This window comes from Melopsittacus undulatus, chromosome 3 (genome assembly GCF_012275295.1).
Source record: "Melopsittacus undulatus isolate bMelUnd1 chromosome 3, bMelUnd1.mat.Z, whole genome shotgun sequence".
Taxonomy (NCBI): Eukaryota; Metazoa; Chordata; class Aves; order Psittaciformes; family Psittaculidae; genus Melopsittacus; species Melopsittacus undulatus.
Genome location: NC_047529.1, coordinates 97157583 through 97177888, shown reverse-complemented (window position 1 = coordinate 97177888; position 20306 = coordinate 97157583). Strand labels below are relative to the sequence as shown.

The window sequence follows — 20306 nt, the reverse complement described above, 5'->3', positions numbered from 1 at the left end:
ACAAGTGGAAAAACAATTGTGGGTGTGTTTTACAATTTAACAAGTTCTTAAACTTTGCAGTAATATTGCACTCAAATCTGATGACAACGTAATTCTGCCATCCTTCAAAATATCAATAATATGTCAGACTATAGTAACTCTTCTGTTAAATGGAAGAACTACCAAGATTTGCAATAAAGTCAGTCTTCACACTACTTCAAGTGTGAAGTAACGTTCCTAAAGCACTCAATTTTTTTCCTTAAGATTTTGCTCATGTGTCATTGCTCTGCTGTGGTTGCATTCTGCCTTTCAAGATGTCTCAGTGGGCTTTGAGGGTAGCTCTTCTTAGAGGTGATAGCATTAACCCAAGCCATTATAGGTCTCTGACACAGATACTTCATTTACTAATAAACAATGAGAAATTATATGCTACAGGATTATTTAAAAACATTAAGTGAGGGCATCAGACACTCACTATTTTGCATTCACCAAGTGACTAAATCTTTCTGTTGATGGCATGTATTTTAAAGATAAGAAGAATATGAATGCAATGTTTACACTATAGAATTATGGGCACAGATATGTAATTATACTAACTATATATTTAAATGTACATTTAGTGCCAGCTATTAATATATACAGGTTTCATCTTTAATAATGTCAGGAAATTCAGGAAAAATTTAGTTGTTTGCTTGTAGTTATTTTAGTTTACTTACAGTTATTTTAGGTTTACTTATTGGGTTAATCAAATGGAATTCAATGTATTCTTACTTTCGGCTGACTTTTAGCTATTCGAGTTGTAGCCCCCTCAGGTCACAATTTATACTCATAGTAGAACATGCCCTTATCAATCACCATGATTATGAATGTAACAACTCCACCAAGTGCACATAATTTAACAAATAGATAGAAATTTCTTTCAGAATTTCCTTACATAGCCTCATTAGATTATAATCTTACTTTAAGTACCCCATCTTCATGTGCTTGGGAGCACCTGTTTTCTAGCTCTGCGTTGGTACTGTGAGACCATGGAAGGTTTTAGGTCTCTCCATCCCACCCGTGCATGAACTTGGAAGAAGTAACCAACCGTGTAGTTCATACCACTCAATGATCCAGATACAGTGGAAAGATTCCCATCTTCAGGTTAAATGCTGTATTGTCATTGTCTTTCTGTAAACTACTGCACACGGAAATTCAGAAACACTAGATGGGAAACTCTAGCATTGCCTACCGGGAACACCCATGCTATGCTTTGTAAAACACTTTTCAGTGTGCCAAACTGAGCCAAAACTTCCTTCCATTTGGGTGATGTTAACTTAGAGCTTACTTGTTTATTGCTAGCAGCCCCATTACTATAAACAAACAGATACACAGACAGACAAAAGAAGAAAACAGCCTCATAGTCACCTGTCTCATATTTACATTTCTACAGAAATCAAAGCTTGGCTCTGTGGCTGTGGTGATCCTACCCCAATAACTGAGATTCATTAACACCAGATTAGAGTCATGCTTTTAAAAGAACTACTATCTTTACCTTTTCAAAATATCATTGTAAATGTTTCTGGAGGCTTACACACATCCCAGGGGAAGCAGAGGCTGTTCACAGGCTGTCAGGACAGTCTAGAGACTACAAGTGGCCCTCCATGTTCTCCAAAGTACAGTCATCTGTGTTGTTTCCCAGGAAGAAAGAATCTGCTTACGTAGCCACCATCATGTTAATACAAGGTCATCTCTGACTGCTGGCTGAATGCCTACCGCTGAACTTATTCTTCTGCTCACAAAGCTCATAAGCACAATGCAGGGCAGGTCGGTGACAGCTCAGCCATTAAGGGGCCAAGACAAGAGCTTTTTCTGAAAGCCAGAAAAACTGCATGGCTACTAAAAGATCTCTTAGGCTGATACTCATGGCTCCTTTGTATCCTGTACTGAAATCCCCAGAGAAACAGAAAATAACTGATTAATCCCAAGAAATTTTTTGTAGTCCTAAACTGAGAATGGGCTGTAAGGGCTTTCACATCACAACTGCGTACGGTAAGCTGGACCTCCCAGCTCCTAACAGAAGAGTCACACACATTGCCAAGGACTCTTAGTAACCCAGGGAGAGCCCAGAAGGAAGTGTAAAAGATAGAGGTTATTGGTATTAAAAGTCACTAAGTGCAATGTCCTTTCTACAGGGACAGTGGTGTGGAAATCCTGGATGTCATGTCATTGCAAGCAACAGTCATCTTGCATTCAGTCAGCACAGGATCTGAGCCAGGACACAAATTGCTTCCTACACACTAGCAGAATACTGACTTAATATATGTGAAATAGAAGATGAGTAAATCTGAGGGAGGACTATTTAAGATACTTAAAGATATTATCAGGGTGATATTTAAGTTTTCTATCAAATTTAGGTTAAAAGTCAGTGAGAGGATGTGGCACACAGGGAGGAGACAGTAGAACATGAATTGTTCATCCTTGTGGTGAGAAGATCTTTATGAAAGTGACATACAACATTTTTTGAGAGAAAACTTTTCATCTCTTAGAAGCACACATCAGGACAGAAGATGGAGGAAGGCTACTATTTTCCACATAAGGAAGCAAGAAAAATATATTTCAAAGTGCTCTTAGAGGAAAAGCTACTGCAGGAATCAAAGTTTAGTCCTTGGAAATTCCTGGTTCTGTAGGAGCACTATCAGGCAACGAATGCCTTTTCCAGGCAGCAATGTGTGGTTTGATGCAGTGTTTGGGTGGCATGGGAGGAGCTATGTCAGACTTGTTATACAAGGAAATGGATAGTTTAAGCATTCATAATTTTTCAACTACCAAATATGCAATTTCCCTAATTTGTCTCAATTGGCTGCAGAAATAATAATTTACAGGAAAATAAGAGAGAATTCATAGCTAATGAAAACTGGCATAACTTCCCTACAGTCGTATTAGTTACACTGAAATGACCTTCTGTGTTGCTAATGATTCTGTTTGTGCAAAGGCATGGTTTTCCCTCCCTTCCCTGCAGACGAAGTATTTTTCTCATTAAAATTTAGCTCACAGATGTCTGAGTTTCTTTTACCTCTTTGACTGCAATGTGCTTTCCAAGTTTATAACAAGGTGGACCAGAAATAAAGAAATAGGGAAGACTAATATGTCTGTAACTTTTTTCAGTATCCAAATCTCAGCTATGCAAGGAAACAAGAATACATTCTAGTGTTCATATTCGAGATATATATATATACATATATTTATTTTTTTTTTCCAGAAAAACATACCTGGGAGAGGAAGATTCTTTTTAACACAGCACAGGCACTCTTTTTTTTTTATTTTGTTTTATAGATCAATCTCCATATCCTACATTTCACAGTGAATCAGTATGCTAAGGTGAGCTGAATACAAAGCTAATGTTGCACAGCTTTTCTTCAACACCTTTAACACCTGTTTTATCTGTTAATGCTCTTAGTGCCCGTTTCATGGTATGACTTTGGGTTATTTTCATCTTACTGAAATGTCAGAAATGATAAGCTATATACAGGTAAAATCCCAGCAATATCACACTACAGTACTGTGCTAGGATAGTCAATAACTACTAGTTCATCCAGTTGTTACATTCAACTTTATTTCTTTTGGCATTTTATAGGTAGGTAGCTAAGCATTTTTCAACTAAGTAGACGTATCTGCACTATTACAATTTGAGAAAAAAAACCCAACATCTGTTTTCTTCCAGCAAAGCCTCAATCTTAGAATTACATGCTTGGAGACAGGGATACTGCAAGTCTTGTTACACCATGCCAAGTCTGAGCTAGCTTCTTTGGTCTAGCTCAGTCTTTGGATTGGAAAGTTAGCCTGACACTGAAAGCCATGCTGAGGGCAAAGGTACTCCTGTAGCATGTGTTCTGGCTCCACTTCACGTGAGTACTAGCGAACTCAAGATGTGTCTGCACAGACTGTTGCAACAGGGAGAGAGAGTGGGAAAAAAGTAGAAGAACAGTCAAGTACTCTCAGATGCAGGCAAAGACACTTACAGCAAACATCACTACGTCTCCTCATAGCTAGCTGCAAGGGAGGATGAGTGGGACCAAACCTCTGTCTGTGTCAATGAATGTTGCTAGGGTTAAAGATGAACAGCTTGTGGATTTGCTTGGGTTTTATGAGAGAGAGCTCTTTGATGAGTGGAATTACTCTCAGGGATGGCTGCTGGGGTAGAATGAGAGGCAGAGGTGGAGGTGAGACATATACGGAAAGAGTGCTTGTTACATATTGAGTGAGATGGAAGCAGAATGATTTGGTGAAGAAAAAAATGAATGGATGATGTAGCAACATGAATAGGTGGTTATCTGCTGCACACAGATACTGGGAAGTAGCGATGCTGTCTGCAGTTTTCTTCAATAATCTCCCAAATACTGGGAAGGTAGGAGAAAGGAAGCCTGTGAGGTTTCATTTTGGTCCTTTCCATCTGACATTGCTTTTATTACCTGGTCATACTTTCTGCTGAGTTACCACTGGTCAGTCATCTCACCCAGAATGTGAAGGAATACTATATTACATACAGTAATACCAAAACACTGTCTTGGCTTTTCCAAATGCATAAAATCACAAACTGAGTCAAAAGAGTCAGTACTCTAGCTAAGCCAACAATTGCTTGGATTTACCAGTTATATTAGATAGAAATTGATGTCCTTCAAATCTACTCTATTTATAAAACAACAAAAATGCCTTTAAGGTTTTTGATTTATCAGACAATTTACAGAAGGTTTTGTTACAACAAAACCTCTAAACATTTAACAACATCAAAAAATGATGGATTTTTTTATGTATTAGTGAGAGGCAATGGGTGGAAACTGAATCTACAAAAGAGGGTAAGGGTCACCTTCCTCAGTTTTGCAGGTCTCTTACCTGGTACAAGGAAAGTTGTGGCTCCAAGTTTGGCTCCTAGATCAAACATGGAAAAGTGGGCAAACACATGAGGCTCCTAAAGTAGCCAGCAGAAAAAGGAGAGGGGCATATCTCAACTCCCTTTTGGTTTTTAATGCCTTATTCCAGGCCACAAAAAGATTGTCATTTCCTAGTATTCACGGCCATATTCTTTACCTATGGAAGACCTTTAGAAAATTAAGGAGGGTCACTGTGGGAGAGCTGGATTTACTTTTCTCCATCAAAAGTGCTCAGATTCACATCCCCTGCCTAGGAATATAAGCCCCAAAGCTATTCACCATGTGGGGATGCTCCACTGTCTTTAGAGCAAATACCAGGGCCAGAGGCAAAGAGAAACTCCCTACATGAATTGTCAGATACCAACTGCAGGAGAGCAATGCTCCTTGACCAACAGCAGCATTGTTAAAGCAGGGCTATTACACATCTAGCATAGCTTTTCTTAAAGATCCCCATTTATCTGGGATTTCAGCTGGCAACTTGGTCAGCTACACCACCATGATTTGGGAAAGTCTGCTAAAGGGCAAGAAATCCCAGATGCTTCCTTGGGTCATGTACTCCTCAATGGACACACTCCGAGTCTGACACATCTAGGGAATTTTGGACTTTTTGGCCACTCCGTGCCCTTTCAGGATGCACATATGCCATAGGTCTGGTGCTCTCAAGCATACTGTGCACAGATGTGCTAGGAATAACCAAGTAAAACAGCACATGCATTCAGTGTGGGGCTTATGGCTGATCACTGCATTGACAGTTGTTTCTGTCCAGGGTATGCCAGACAGAAATATAGAAGTGCTGTATAAAACATCAAAGCATTAAGCACTGCAGGATTCAAAGTCAGGCTTCCTCACTGCTATGTAGTAAACCAAACCACAGAGTGAGACAGCAATTTCTCAGTCTCTCTTCTGCTCCCCTTGGTGGCTTTCTTATTCTGCACAGCACAATGCAGCTGCAGCCAAAGAGGGTGAAGGCAGGGTCTTCCAGCCTGGCCATTAGTGGGATAGTGAGGCCAGGCTGCAGGGACAGAGGCAGCATGGGCTGAATCCTGCCAGACAGGCTACTGTGGTGCTCACTAATACCTCAAAGCTGAAGATTGTTGGGGTTTTTCTGTTCCTCCTTGAGGCTGTTTTTTCAGAGCTGAATCTGGCTGGGGATGCTCTATCACCATCTGCCTGGCCAGATGGACTGGGGATACCCACACTGTTAGTCAGGTGAGTGCATCTGTGATAATAACGTCAGTCAGCATGTCAGTGGCAGTGGGTATGTCTGTGATGGTACCATGACATGGAGACTAACTACATCTTCCTCTGCTGAGCACAGCCAATTTACATCTTATTCATAAGAAACAGTTCAGAAATAAGCAATTTTTTTAAAGAAAGAAGCTTATACCAACAGAGTACATAAGAGCAGTCCATTTCCTTGGCCCTCATAATAAAATTAAATTATAAAATGTAATTGTAAAATTAATGTCAAAATAACAACCACAAAAAACCCCCAAAAACTCAAAAAGAAAAAAATGTAAATTAGTGGAACAAAGTTTAAACTGAAGTACCAGGATTATGAAAGATTTCAAATTCTGAGGCACCCCACAGCCCACCTCTGGGTTTCTGACATTACTGCAATGCACCTATGGGGATCAGACAGCTTATAATCCTTCCCCTGTATTTAGAGCCTTCCTGAAGCCTGCATCTTTTGTATTTACCACATGAAAGCCAAGCTGGATAGGGCCTTGAGCAATCTGGTCTAGTATAAGGTATGCCTGCCTGTGACAGGGGGATTGAAACTAGATGATCTCTAAGGTCCTTTCTAACCCAAACCATTCTGTGACTAAGAAATACAAAGAAAACTTTCTGTTGGTTGATTAAGGTTTAGAAGAAACTGTGGTGTTTACCTGCAGAGTATGAATGTTTCTCTACATGTAAGAACATTTGCACATAATGTTATTTGCAGGTTTCAGTGAAAATTCTAATTCATCAGAACATGAGAATAAAAAACATATGAGAAAGACAAAAATATATCCTGAGGTAGCTTTTCACTGGAAATATGGTCAGTAGGGGAACAGATGGCAGTTGGTCGCTAGCTTGCATTCCCTGACTTGAACTTTACTGTATACACTGTTTACTTACCGATAATATTACCAGAGATGAAACCAATTATGTGTTAGAGACTAACTGACCAGATCAGAACTAAAATACAGTGTTAAAGCAGGGAAGGGATAAACAAGAGGTGAAAGCGAGTCCAAAAGCTACCTTTGGAAAACTAAATCCATACACAGCATTCAGCAGAGGCAGCATTTGTATACAGATCGACCCACGACCTCATTCGTGAGAGGAGAGCTCTGTCAGACCTTCAAAGAGAAAAATGTTTGGCATGGGGAAGAATAGTAGTGTTTCTTCCATTCAGAGGAGGAGAACAGGAGCCCATATTCTGCTCTATTCATCAAGTATGCTGTGAGATGGTCCTTTTAGCTGGAGTTGCATCTTTTGTTACAGAGCATTTTCACAGACTAAGCTGTTTTGAAAGAGAAGTAGTATCTGCCTGTTTTCTCCCTACTCCCTCTAACTGGGGCAGCCAAGAATGGCGAACCTTAATTTTGACAAATATTACCCGAGGGTACAAAAGGATGCCAGAGTCAGAGAAAAGGAAAATAGTTAGGTGGATTAAGTAAGGTGAGCTCCTGACATTTCTTCGTAAACAGAAATGACAGGCTAGCTTGGGAAAATAAAGTTTCCCTAAGCATACCTGACAGCAGAAGCTGACTGATCAAATAAGAGCAAATGTGTAGTGAAATGGACAATGACAAAAGACAGGTAAGTCCATCCTCTGGACTCAGCAAAACAGAGTAAGGGAAACACATGGGCCATGCTAAGGAAAGAGCCATGTTCATGCGTGCAACAGCTCAAATCATCACCCCAGCTACTTGCATAGGATCTTGAGTGTGTTGAGGTGAACAAGAGACACTGACTTCAGAGAAATGTAACAGAAAGCATGGGCTTTAGCTTCCTGGCACCATGTTCCTCACTCATGTCCCAGATGTGAGACCCATTCTGGCAGAATTACAAAAACGTGTTACATTTTATAAAAGCTAAAACCCACGCAATCAAAACCCTACTGCTGTTCAACATTCAACATTTTTAGAATGACCTTTGTGCTGGCTGTCCACACACACAGAGAAACATTCACATCTTTTTCATGCACAGAAGCTTCCTATTATTTCTGCACAATACTCTTCCTAAACCCCAAACCACTCTATTTCCATAAGTTACTTTTTCATCCCTAGCTTCTTTTTTGTCAAGCTTAATAATCAAGAAGATGGATATCAGGGTTTGAACATACTTTTGGGACATCCCTCCCACCTCAGCACAGAAAAAAATCTCAATGGAAATGGGAATCCTACATGATTTTCTCTCAACAAGCCACAACCAGCTCAGCTACTCAACAAGTCATAACCAGTTCAAATTAGTAATTCAGAGTACAAAATGGCCTTTCCAGGTTACCATTAATACACTATCAGTTCCTATCTCAAATGATAAATGTTAACTTTTACAGAGGATTACCAAAGGAGAAACTTTAACATTTTGGAAACCAGAATCTTTAGAAATGCCAATGCATTATCAACGTCTTGAACAAAATCTTTGGATCCCAACATCTTAAAACTTTTCTTGATGTCCATATTTTACACGTGAATTATGTTTAAAACTGGGGAATCCAAATAAGATTACTTAACGCCCACTGATCAACAAATTACCTGGTACCCCCAACATATTACTGACTGCTCTCCTTGTAAAGACACTTCAAGCACAGCAAGATAAAGCTCACCTCCATCACATTAAATTCAAGAACAATTCTATTCCAGTCTCTCTACATCTTAAAAAAAAAGGAGCCAGATCATTTTAACAAAACTCTAAATAGCTTGGGCAGCCAAAGAGGGACTCCCTGGCAGAGGCACCATGAAAGAAAGCTGTAAGGCTGCTGCTGTCGACTACCCTCTCATTTTCAGATTTTGATCCCCTCATGAAACAGACACACAAAGTATAATCATAAAGTTTCTCACAGTTGTTATTGAAAGCACCAGGGAGCCAGACATGTGCCTATCTATCCATGGGATGTATTTATCTTCAGACTATGCAGGTGTGTTTCAGAATTAACAACAATAACATTTTCTGAGTTCTCCAAGAAAAAGCTGCCTCCAAGTTCAGAGATGACTGTGCCATAGAGTTAAGTCACTCATCCTACCAGAGGTAACAAATGAACCAAGAATTAGAGGTAAGATTGAAGAGTGACAACTGATTCAGTACAAGATGATGTATGCTAAAACATACTGCATGGAAGTTTTGCTCTACATGCCTTGTCAAGGAGGAGTTTACATTGCTTTAAGTCAAATGTTAAAGGGCAAAGAGCCAGGTTGACTTCAGAGGGGCTGAAAATAAACACAGCCTACACCTTAGCTTTCCAACATGAGTGGGAGCTATGTCATGAAGTAAACTCCCAAACTAACAGAAACTATTGCAAATAGATAAAGAAAAAAACACTGAAAATTGTTCAAACATGGATCAAATACATAGATTTATGCATGTAGCAGAAAAGAATACTGTCCTTTTGGAAGGTCAGTTGGTACTTCTTTTCACCCCTTTGGACCTGTCTGGTAATAACCAGCACACACACACATATATATATATATATATACAGCATATACACACAAGTAACTACACCTATTTTGTCTAATTAAATATAATCCTGTTTTACCTGGCAAGTCCATATTGATGTGATAATGAAGCCATCATCTCTGAAGACATTAAAGATTTCAACGATCCCTCGTGAATAACCAAACACAGAGATACTAGCATCTGACACTGCCAAGTTAAATGTGAGGTAGTCAGTGGGCTGCAGAAGGTGTCTTTGTTTATATAGAACAAAAATCACAATGCTATTTCCGAACCAGGACAGCCAACCTGGGGAGGGGAAAAAAAAGAAGTCTATGAACAAAAAAGCAAATAAAACAAGAAACAATCCAGTATGTAAATGTGTGATGTCTCTTCTTTTTGTTTCATTAGAAACATATTAAACCAGATTATCCATTTGAAAACCTATGCATGAAGCCTTTTTAAGTAGCTGGGTACATTTCAGAAGCAGAAATGAGTGAATAAATCTGGCAATAAACCAGAATAAACATGAAGAGCTGCTGCTGCATTTGTCAAAGATCCATCATTTAAGGGCCTAGAGAAGTGTTTTTTTTTCTGAACTATATAGATGAAACTCAAACGTAACAGCTGAGAAAAAAAGGAAGGAGAAAAGACGGGCAGAGTAGAGCAGGGTCTACAAACAATCTGCAAAAAGCTGCAGCTGTTTAGGTGCATTGTATGTGACAAGGGACATGGAAAGTTCATACACATAGCCAAGAAAGCTGTTTTACCACTCTCTTGAAGAGCAGCTTAATGTGATTAAGTTTCTTCTCTTAGAATACTCTACGATTTCCTTGCAGCAAAGCTGATAGGAATATTTTTCAGTCATACACCTGGCAACTTATATGAAAAAAACATTTAGAACAGACCTTTTGAAAGCTTTAAAGTCCTTATTTATCTTTACAGAAAGTTGTGTTTACTCTTATTGTCCAGGAAGAGAGATGCCCAACATGTACATATCTACTTACATGAAGAAAATAAAAGGGAGCTAACTGCAAATCTGGTAAGAGTCTGCCTATTTCTTGTTGGAGAGACCTAGAGCTTCCAAATGTGCATGGCTATTGTCCCACCCATCAGTGCAAGATCTTGATAGTATACATCCCACTTTTTTGAATGATGTAGACATGCAGAATCAAATGACTTCCAACAAAACGTTTACTCATAAGCATCAGGCTCAGTACTGAAAATGGGGTATAGCCAGTGAAGGGGATGGTTCCAGGGCAGCTTCTGGAGTGGGGCAGCAGGTTGGGCAGTACCAGCTCCCTGTTGTCTCTTATCTGCTACTGCTGACATAGGTGGCCTCACTTTACCTTGGTAACTTAGAGCAAAACACCACCTCCTTTGAGTGCCTGCAGCATGATGGCATTGCACAGCATCTCTGGATATTCAAAGGAGTTCACAAGATGAAAGATGGCTGATAGGTTAGATGTTGTAGCAACAGGGCAGCTGCCTTACTTCAGGAAGCATCAACAACCCCATATGTCAGGAAGCCAGCTGCTGGGTTGCTTCAGCTTGGAAGGGAGGGAAGGAAACATAATTTACTAAAGAGCTTTTAAACTGGGAAGAGATGGCATCTTGGCATATGGTATTAATCAGAAATGGTCACTGGTGCAATGATACTCTGAAATACATACATATATTTTATATATATATATTGTTATAAGGATAAGTTCAACAATAATAAATACAACTTACTCTGGCCACTAGGTGACAATGTTTCTTAATCAAGTCTCATTTCGAATGGCTGCAAGCACTTTAAGTCAGGAATTGTTTCTAATTTCTGTCTGAGTCTAGGTATTATAAATAGGCAGAGCAGGGCACTGCAGGATGTCAGCTTTGAGAATGCATTAGGGTAGTCTGTAGTGCAAACAGGGTGGTTTCATCGCTTGTGTATGTCAGCTCTACCTTCTGTAAAGTAAGACAGTTTTCAAGGCAGTAGGCATGGAAATATTTTCCCTGTCAGTATGAAGACACAGTGCTTTTAAAATGGCAGACAAAATAAAATGGTATCTCCTCTGTAAATAGCAAAACTTTGTCAACACAGTGTATTAGATAAGAGAGCTACTCTTACGGTGTAAGACACCTGCACCCCCTGGCAACTTGCAGAGCCAATTGCCCCAGCCTGGAGGGTAAGGGAGTTTTTACTTAAAGTATCTTAAGGAAGAAATTAAGCAAAACATCATATAAAAACACAATATATTTTTTAGTTGCAGGCAACAGGGACACAGAATTTGTGAAATTTTTTTGGAACTACATTCACACACTGAGGTTGGGGATGACAGAAGCATTGAGGGAGATAAGTTTACACAGCAAGTATGATTTCTGCAGGTAGGCACAATCTTTTCAACCAAAGCAGGTGGAGAACCAGCTCTGGCATATCCAGTCCCTAAAATGTCAGATCTGTCTGGGTAGGAGACCATACTAATACTGTGATAAGAAACCTGGAGGAACCCAATCCTCAGTAAACTGCAGAGTAACAAAACCAGTGGTCCAACAAAAAGAGCCAAACATCCTCCCTCCCTCAAACCTTGGCATCACAACAGGGAAAAATCTGAAGATGCAATGCAGAGGAAGCCCAACAATAGCTCTGACATGTTCAGTGAGGGCAGGGATCTCTTCAACTGCTTTGCAGGTGTTATGTGCCTCAGGGTAGATCACAGGCAAATTAAGAGCACAGAGAGAAACCTCTGGATTTTGAAGTCCTATAAAGGCCTTGCTATCATCAGGTAGCATCTCAAAGAAACTGCAGATAGAAAAGAAACAGCTGAGGGACCTTGTTTCATTTTTCTTATTTGCAAACTGCCACTCACAAGAGTACACCATAAAAAAATAAAACCCAAACCCCAAATCTAACCCCAGCATCCTAAGACAATCCTGGTGAGAAAGGACAGGTTCCAACAGAGGTCAAAATGTCACTGGGAGAGAAAAAATAGCAGATAGGGAAGAAACTGACCCAACATAAGGTTCAGAGAGGAATCACTGCATTTTCTTCATAAGCTCTAACGCTGTCTGATATAGCTGCTCATCAAGAGATGCTGGACCTTCTGAAGTGGCAAAACACAGATCATGTATAATTACTGAAGTTTTTTAACACAGGACAGGAGTGAGGATAGCAACTATGAGACTGGCAGTATCATAAAATTATAGAATGGTTTGGGTTGGAAGGGACCTTAAAAATTAATTCAGTTCCAACCCCCTGCCATGGGCAGGGACACCTTCCACTACGCCAGGTTGCTCATAGCCACATCAGTCCTGGCCTTCAGCACTGCCAGGGATAGGGCACCCTCCTCGTCTCTGGGCAACCTGTTCTGTGTCTCACCACCCTCATAGTAAAGAATCTCTTCCTAACAGCTAATCTAAACCTCCCCTCTTTCAATTTAAAGCCATTTACCCTTTTCCTATTGCTACATGCCCTTGTAAAAGGTCCCTCTCCAGATTTTTATAGGCCCTCATTAGGTGTTGAAAGGTGACTCCAAGATACCCCTTGAGCTTTCCCTTCTCCAGGCTGAAGAAGCCCAGCTCTCTCAGCCTGTCTTCACAGGAGAAGTGCTCCAGCTCTCCAACCATCAATTAAATGAGTGTTGATAAATGCTAAACATTGAACATCTAAGGAATCACCTTACTCCTTTGACACCCACAGAAAAGTACTTGGTATTACATTTCAGACATCAGGAGGTAGAAGGAATAGGATGGACAGCAATATTAGAAATGTTGCATTGCCTTTATATGGTTCAGTAGTAATCCTTTTCCCAGAATAATACCCCCTAATAAAGTATTTAAATCCACAGATGTTGCAAGTGCTCCACAAAGGAGGCTGGTGCTGTTATCCATGCTTTTTAGGGGAGGCACAGGAAGCCTGCCAAACAAGCTGGTGGCAGTCAGGAACCAAAACCCTATCAAACGAAGTCCTGTATCTGCATGCTGTCTGCCAGCCTGTGCAAAGAAAGCACTGGCAAAGTAGCCAGCAAGGGTGTCTGGGGATATTAAAAATCTTTCTGTTGGAAGTGACTGAGAGCAGAGATTGTTTAACTTTAGGAACAGCTAAGAAGGAGCATAACAGTCTTACAAAGGCTTCTGTCAAATCAATCCAGACTGAGCATCCATTCCCCTATTTTTCTCTCATGTACCTGAGATGGTCTTTGAACAAAAAATAAGCACACAAAGATGCATGCAACTCTATTGTTAACATTCTGTTTATGTTTTGCAGAGTTAAATTTGGGGAATACAAGGGAACTGATAGCTCCAAGCCAGTCATCCAATAGATGACTGCATCTGTGCCCAGATAAGACAGGTTATTATGCTTTGTACTTAGACTTGTTCTTATTAGACATTGTCACATGGCCTTTACTTGTAAAGCCTAGCAAAAACGAATTAGAGAAATGGGTGTTATGACACACCCATCAGCAGTTTAAAATATACAGGGACCTTTAAGTGGACAATCTCAATAAGTGAGGTCAAAAGGTGAAGGCTGTGTCACAAGACAAGCTATGCTTTCCCTTCAGCAAATAACTTTATCTCTAGGACAGAAATTGGATTGAGTATCTATATATAGAGCAGGCATGAATGAAATTAATGACTGATTTAACTACCTACACACAAGCATTAATGTCTATCTGAAGAGGCCTGTTGTAAATGATTTTCAGACTAGAAAGCTTTATTTAAAGCAGGGATAAAATCTAGGGAATTTGCAAAGCTGTCATTAACCACTGCAACTGTGAAGTGAACCTGCTCCATTTTTAGTCTTCACTGCTAATTATACATACACATTATCTTATCCCAGGGCATATTGCCCATTTTGGCAAGAAGGAGAAGAGTCATCATGTTTTAGACTTGACAAAGTGTGGGGAGATTATTTGTTCAATAAATGCAATATTTTTGGTAGATGAGTGTTTTGTGACTAGCTTGTTTCCTTTCCCACCTTCGCAGATCTATCTGGCAAACAATGTCCCAAAATAACACTCATTTAACAGTTTACTGTTACAATGCAGAAACATGTGAATTAAAAGCATCTTTGGGTCTTGTAGTCTGTTCCAGTTTTCTAATGGGATTGATAATGCTCTCAGTGTTGTTTGCTGATATAAGCACTCACAAAAAATCAAAATCTGTTCTCTAATAAATTATCTCCTACTGACTTAAAGTTTCCTTTTATGCCAAGCATTCACTCTAACAGTTCCAGTTAACTGTGAAAATAGAGGAAATGAGCACAGAACAAATTGCATATACATGCAGAAAGGAACGATTTACTTGAGAATTCCAATTAATAATTATGAAGAAGAAATGTTTAACTTTTTCCCCCAGGTCTACGTTTGACTTAGCTAGCAGCTGTAGACAGAACTTTTAAGTCACACCTAATGATTTAAACTATACAAGGATTTTCCATGGTACCAGGCCACTCAGGGCTTAGGCAAAAAGATGAAATGCTTGCAGTAGGAGAAACTCTCACTTGTCTGTCAAAGACAGTTCTGAGCTCATGGAAGGGAAGGATGAAAACAGAACGTTGCCTTCATAAAGGGGATTCTGAGGCAGCTGACCTAAACCAATAGCTGCTGTCACTTGCAGATAGTCCCTCTAAAAGCACTATGATTCTCACCACTTTGGGATTGAAATTGCATTTTTCCCCCACTTTGCTGACACCCTGGCCAAAGCATTAGCAAGGAGAATGATGAAATGGTGAGTTGGGTGCCAAGAAGTATTGCAGTGATTTCAAAATCCATCAGCATTTGCAAAAAGCACTCGTGCACTTTGATGCTGGTTTGCTTGTGACATTAGCATGTGATAACTATTACAGCACAGCCTTTGAGGTCAGGTTTCCATGCAGTATGCTGAGGACCCTCCTGTTTGGATATGTTATAGCCTGACTGGAGTATGTTGTATGTTGGAGTATGACATCTGCCCTACCTATGATACGAGAATTTACAGAAGGGTACATGTAAAGAGGCCTCATCTCAGCAAAAGGTGTTAAGTGATGGTCCTTGGATATTCAAGTCCTCTGTCAAGATGTGCAACTGTGAGAAGACCTGGCCAAAACCCAGAAAGTTTGCTTGGACCTTATCCTGAGAAGGAGAAGAGATTCAGAGGAACCCCATCTTCTGGGTAAGTGTTAATACCAATCACATACAGCCCTTTGGTGCTGGAAATGGACATTGAAATTCACAAAAAAACCTGCACTGGTGTACTTAGATTCAAAAGAGAAGAAAACGTAGCAGTGTCAGAAGTGTACTCACTGAAGCTGTTTTCCAAAGCAACAAAAACCCAAAAGTAATAAATATGAACATGTTTGGGACTTTATATAAGGAAGTACCCATCAAATACTGCAAATGCAGATTGTCTTTACGCATCCCTAAGGAAATGCAGGTATGGGAAGGTAATACATGGAATGGTCTTTGGCCTCTGCTGCCAGAAGGGCAAAAGGGTGTCTGTGTAGCAGGGCACTTTGTTCTGCTACATCTCTGCTCCCAAGATAGGCTGAGATATTGGTGTACATAAAACTAACAGATGGAAATTGTTATGGTTGGTGCTTGCAGAAGTGCATCAGTAGACCTTTGAGGAGTAAAAGACATGAGGACTGGTTACATATACTGCACAAGAAGTGCAACTTGAGTCTTTCATCTAGAGGTAAGTTTCAAGAATAGCAGCTATAACATGCCAAGCACTTGTAAGCTTGCCAGAAGGATCTGTAGCAATTGAAACCTAATAAACAACCTAAAAGCTCAGACACATGGGTACTTTAAAAAGAATTTGCTAGATGTGGAACCATTATGAAGCAGCAAACACCTCTCTTGGTCAATTGATAGAAGGATTTTGAACTACCAGTGTGTTGCAGAGGTGTCCTGGGTTCAGCAGCAGCAGTCATTTTTCTCTTTCTTAGTAGCTGGTGCTCTGCTGTGGTTTTGACCTTCAGCCTGGGAACAGCACTGATAATGCCGATGTTTTTAGTTGCTGCTCAGTAATGTTTACTCCAACCAAGGACTTTGTGAGTCTCATGGTCTGCCAGAGAGGAGGGGAAGCCAGGAGGAAGCAGAGACAGGACACCTGACCCAAACTAGCCAAAGGGGTATTCCATACCACAGTATGTCATGCCCAGTATATAAACTGGGGGCAGTTACCCAGAAGGGCTAGATCGCTGCTCGGATCGGACTGGGTATTGGTTGGCGGGTGGTGAGCGGTTGTATTCTCTCCCCTTGTTATTTCCCTTATCATTATTATTATTGGTGGTAGCAGCAGTAGTTTGTGTTATACCTCAGTTACTGCACTGTTCTTATCTCAGCCTGTGGGAGTCCCATTCTTTCGATTCTCCTCCCCATCCCTCCAGAACTGGGGGAATGAATAAGGTGAGGAGTGAGTGGGCGGCTGCATGTTTCTGAGTTACCGGATGGGTTTAAATCACTACAACAGGCAACACTAAGAGGGATCAGTAGAGCTGGGGAAGCGTAAATACTGTGAATGGAGATGGCAAGACCTTGCCTGGGTGCAGCATTAAGCCCTGGCTATCGTATCCTGGGCTGCATCAAAAGAAGCGTGACCAGCAGGTCAAAGGAGGTGATCCTGCCCTTCTACTCTGCTCTCGTGAGACCTCACTTGGAGTATTGTGTACAGTTCTGGTGTCCTCAACATAAAAAGGACATGGAACTGTTGGAACAAGTCCAGAGGAGGGCCACGAGGATGATCAGGGGACTGGAGCACCTCCCATATGAAGACAGGCTGCGAAAGTTGGGGCTGTTCAGCCTGGAGAAAGAAGGCTTCATGAAGACCTCCTAGCAGCCTTCCAGTGTCTGAAGGGGGGCTATAAGGATGATGGGAAGGTTTCCCAAGGAAGTTATGAATGTTCCATCCCTAGCAATGTTCAAGGCCAGGTTGGACACAGCCTTGAGTAATATGGTTTAGTGTGAGGTGTCCCTGCCCATGGCAGGGGGGTTGGAACTAGATGATCCTAAGGTCCTTTCCAATCCTAACTATTCTATGATTCTATATGTTAAAAAAAAAGAAGTGTCCAGGATGTAAAAGACAGTGTAAAAGGTGATAGGCTGGGATGACAGTGTAAAAGATATCAATATTATGGCAGGAGCTAAATAAATTATATATATAGTAAATATATATAATTATATATAAATAAAATATAATTAAAAAACCCACTACACAACCAAACTAAAAACCAACAACCCTTGATTAATATAGGAATGCAAAGATTGATTACAGGGTATGATTGTTCCTTCAGGAAAACAGATTGGCTGTAGGTGTTAACTGTAGGGGAAAAAAAAAATAAGGGGGGGGGGGAATGAACGGAGTAACAAAGTGATCACTTTAGCTAAGTGTATATGGAAAGGGTCCTACTCAACAGAGAAACAAAATCAGGAACAGGCTGTCAGTCGGAAAAGTGGTAGCAACACAAAAAAAACCCTAGCCAGTTATATGACAGAGCATAATAGGTTTGTAAATGAGATTATACATCGCCACAGCAGACGACTGGCCTTGCTGACCTAAGATGTTCCTTTTAGTCTTAAGTGCAACTGATTAATTCTTTAGCTGATGCTGCAGCCATTTCCCAGCCATTCATGAAGGGATATGCAGATGTGAACAGATTGGGGATAAATTGGAACAAGTCTGATTTATCTTATGGCCTCTCTTCTAATTAAGTCTCCTAAGACAGAAGCCATATATTTTTCTAATAGAATCTCTGTTTTTATTCTAAGCACAACCTTTTCCTCACTAGTTCTTATAGGTAAAAAAAGTATCATGTAAACTTATTACAATACTTAGCATTTTATGTTGTAACTTACGTAGACCTTTCTCAAGGACAAGCTGAGAGCTAGTAAGCTACTTGAAATATATAATAAGCTTAGAAAAAAACTGTTTAGATCAATCATTTAAAAACAGAAATATTTTTATATATGCTCCTTAGAAGAACAGATTTAATAATTCTTCTGTTTTTTCATGTTTTCCTGTGAGGAAAAATGGCTGGAAAGTTTGATTACCTAGCAACCATGCATTCTTTCGAATTTCATAAAGTTTCCTTGTACCCTGCAATGAGACAGCCCTACATAGACAGTATCTAAACAAACAAATCAAAATTGCGTTGGGAACAAAGTGAGTCCATATTGGGTGCCATTTTCAAATCCTTATTATACACTTACAATAGCTGCCTTATAGCAGGATCAAAGTAAACACATGGTAGTGTGGCTGCTAACACAGGATAATGTTCTAGTATTTGGATCTTTCACAGATCCTGTTTGAAGAAGTTAATTTCTATGTGCATCAAATGTTTAAAGTAAGAGCAGTATAAACAGGTAAAAAAAAAGTTGAAAACAGTTAAAAAGAAATTGAAAATACAGAACCATACTTTCTGTCTCTGCAGGAGGTAATTGTAGGATGCCAGCTAACCTTCAGCAGTCAAAACTGGAAATCATGGAACATTAATTCAGTGCTACCAAGACACGAGAAGGCACAGCAGTATCACATACTTCTGATAAGGTAGTTTTAAAATCTTCCTCCATATTAAGTTTAGTGAACATTAAAGTTTACAGCCTTGACTATTCTTTTTTTCCCCTCAAGATTTTTGCATCAGTTACTAATCTCCTTTTAACAAAAGAAAGCTGTACCTCTGTGGTCTTCTAATAGCTGACGAATTGCATTTTCTAACATCCTGTTCCATTAGGGACGAAGCCCAAATGAATCACAACTTGACACCGAACTCTACTTAGGAGCTTCCTTCCACACCCAAGCTGAGAACATACCTAAAGCCAGTAGATAGAAACCTATGATAGTCTCTCCTTGTTCTGTTACAGCTGCCTCTCGACTCAGAAAACTGATGTTGTTGTTCCTCCAGGGTGCCTGTGAAGAAAACTGGACAGACATTTTCAGTGGAGATTGTGACCCAGAAATTGCCCTTTCTTCTGTGTGTCTTGGTGAAATAAAATGGTTCCAGCCTTTTCCTCAGTTTCTGCTCCCTGTATTGAAGAGAGCTCTTCAATGAGACTAAAGATCTAAAGAAGGAAATCTCAAGGGACAGGAGCTTTGCAGCCTTCTGACCTGTTCTTCACTAATCCTATCTATTAATACAGTCTGTGAATCTGTGGCCAGCCCAAGACAGCAGATTTCCTTATATCCTTATTACTGCTACATGCAGAAACCTTTAATGATGAGTGTGCATCTGACAAAAAGAAGACATGCTTTAAAACAGGGTGATACCACATAAACTACAGGCTCACAGGCACACTCACAAATAGGGAGCATATCAATATGCTGCCAAAAAGCAGTACTTTTGTCTTTTTGCTTTCACAGAAGACCAGCAGGGGCTTAGTTCAAATGAAATTAATGGAAAGTCTTACACTGATTAAAAAAAAAAAAGGAAAATAAAGAAAAAAGTGGCACAGTAAAAAACCACAGGGAGGGATCACTGCCTGATAAGGTGACTTTAAAGTAGCAGAAGGAATCAGCTATGAAGTTGTTTTACCAGCAGGATAGGTGCTAATTTAAAAAGAAGGGAAGATAATTTCCAGTACAGCTTGAAAGAAAATAAAGTCTTTTGAACTGTAGTTTTAGACTCCTAAGCACCCTCCAATCTAGTGTGCTCCAAATAAAGTTGGACTTAACCACACTGTTGAAAAAACTGGGATGTCCTATTGTTGAAGAGACACACCACATGTGATTTAAGTGAGTTAGTTTGGCGTATTTGTAGTCTTTACTGAGGCATTCATGATTGTATTTCAGATATGGCCTCTGTCACCAATCAGGTTGTAG

General features: G+C 40.1%; 1 protein-coding gene across 1 annotated transcript in view; it reads right to left on the bottom strand.

Moving 5' to 3' along the window:
- LOC101875429 (opsin-5-like) overlaps positions 1-19421 on the bottom strand; it is a 29552-nt gene extending 10131 nt beyond the window's left edge. Inside the window, exons 1-2 of the mRNA XM_013128056.2 lie at positions 19301-19421; positions 9634-9839 (exon numbers count right to left, since the gene is read on the bottom strand). Of these exons, the coding sequence (XP_012983510.1) occupies positions 9634-9839; positions 19301-19421 (327 nt within the window). The remainder of the gene's footprint in view (positions 1-9633; positions 9840-19300) is intronic.
- Positions 19422-20306: the final 885 nt, after the last annotated feature.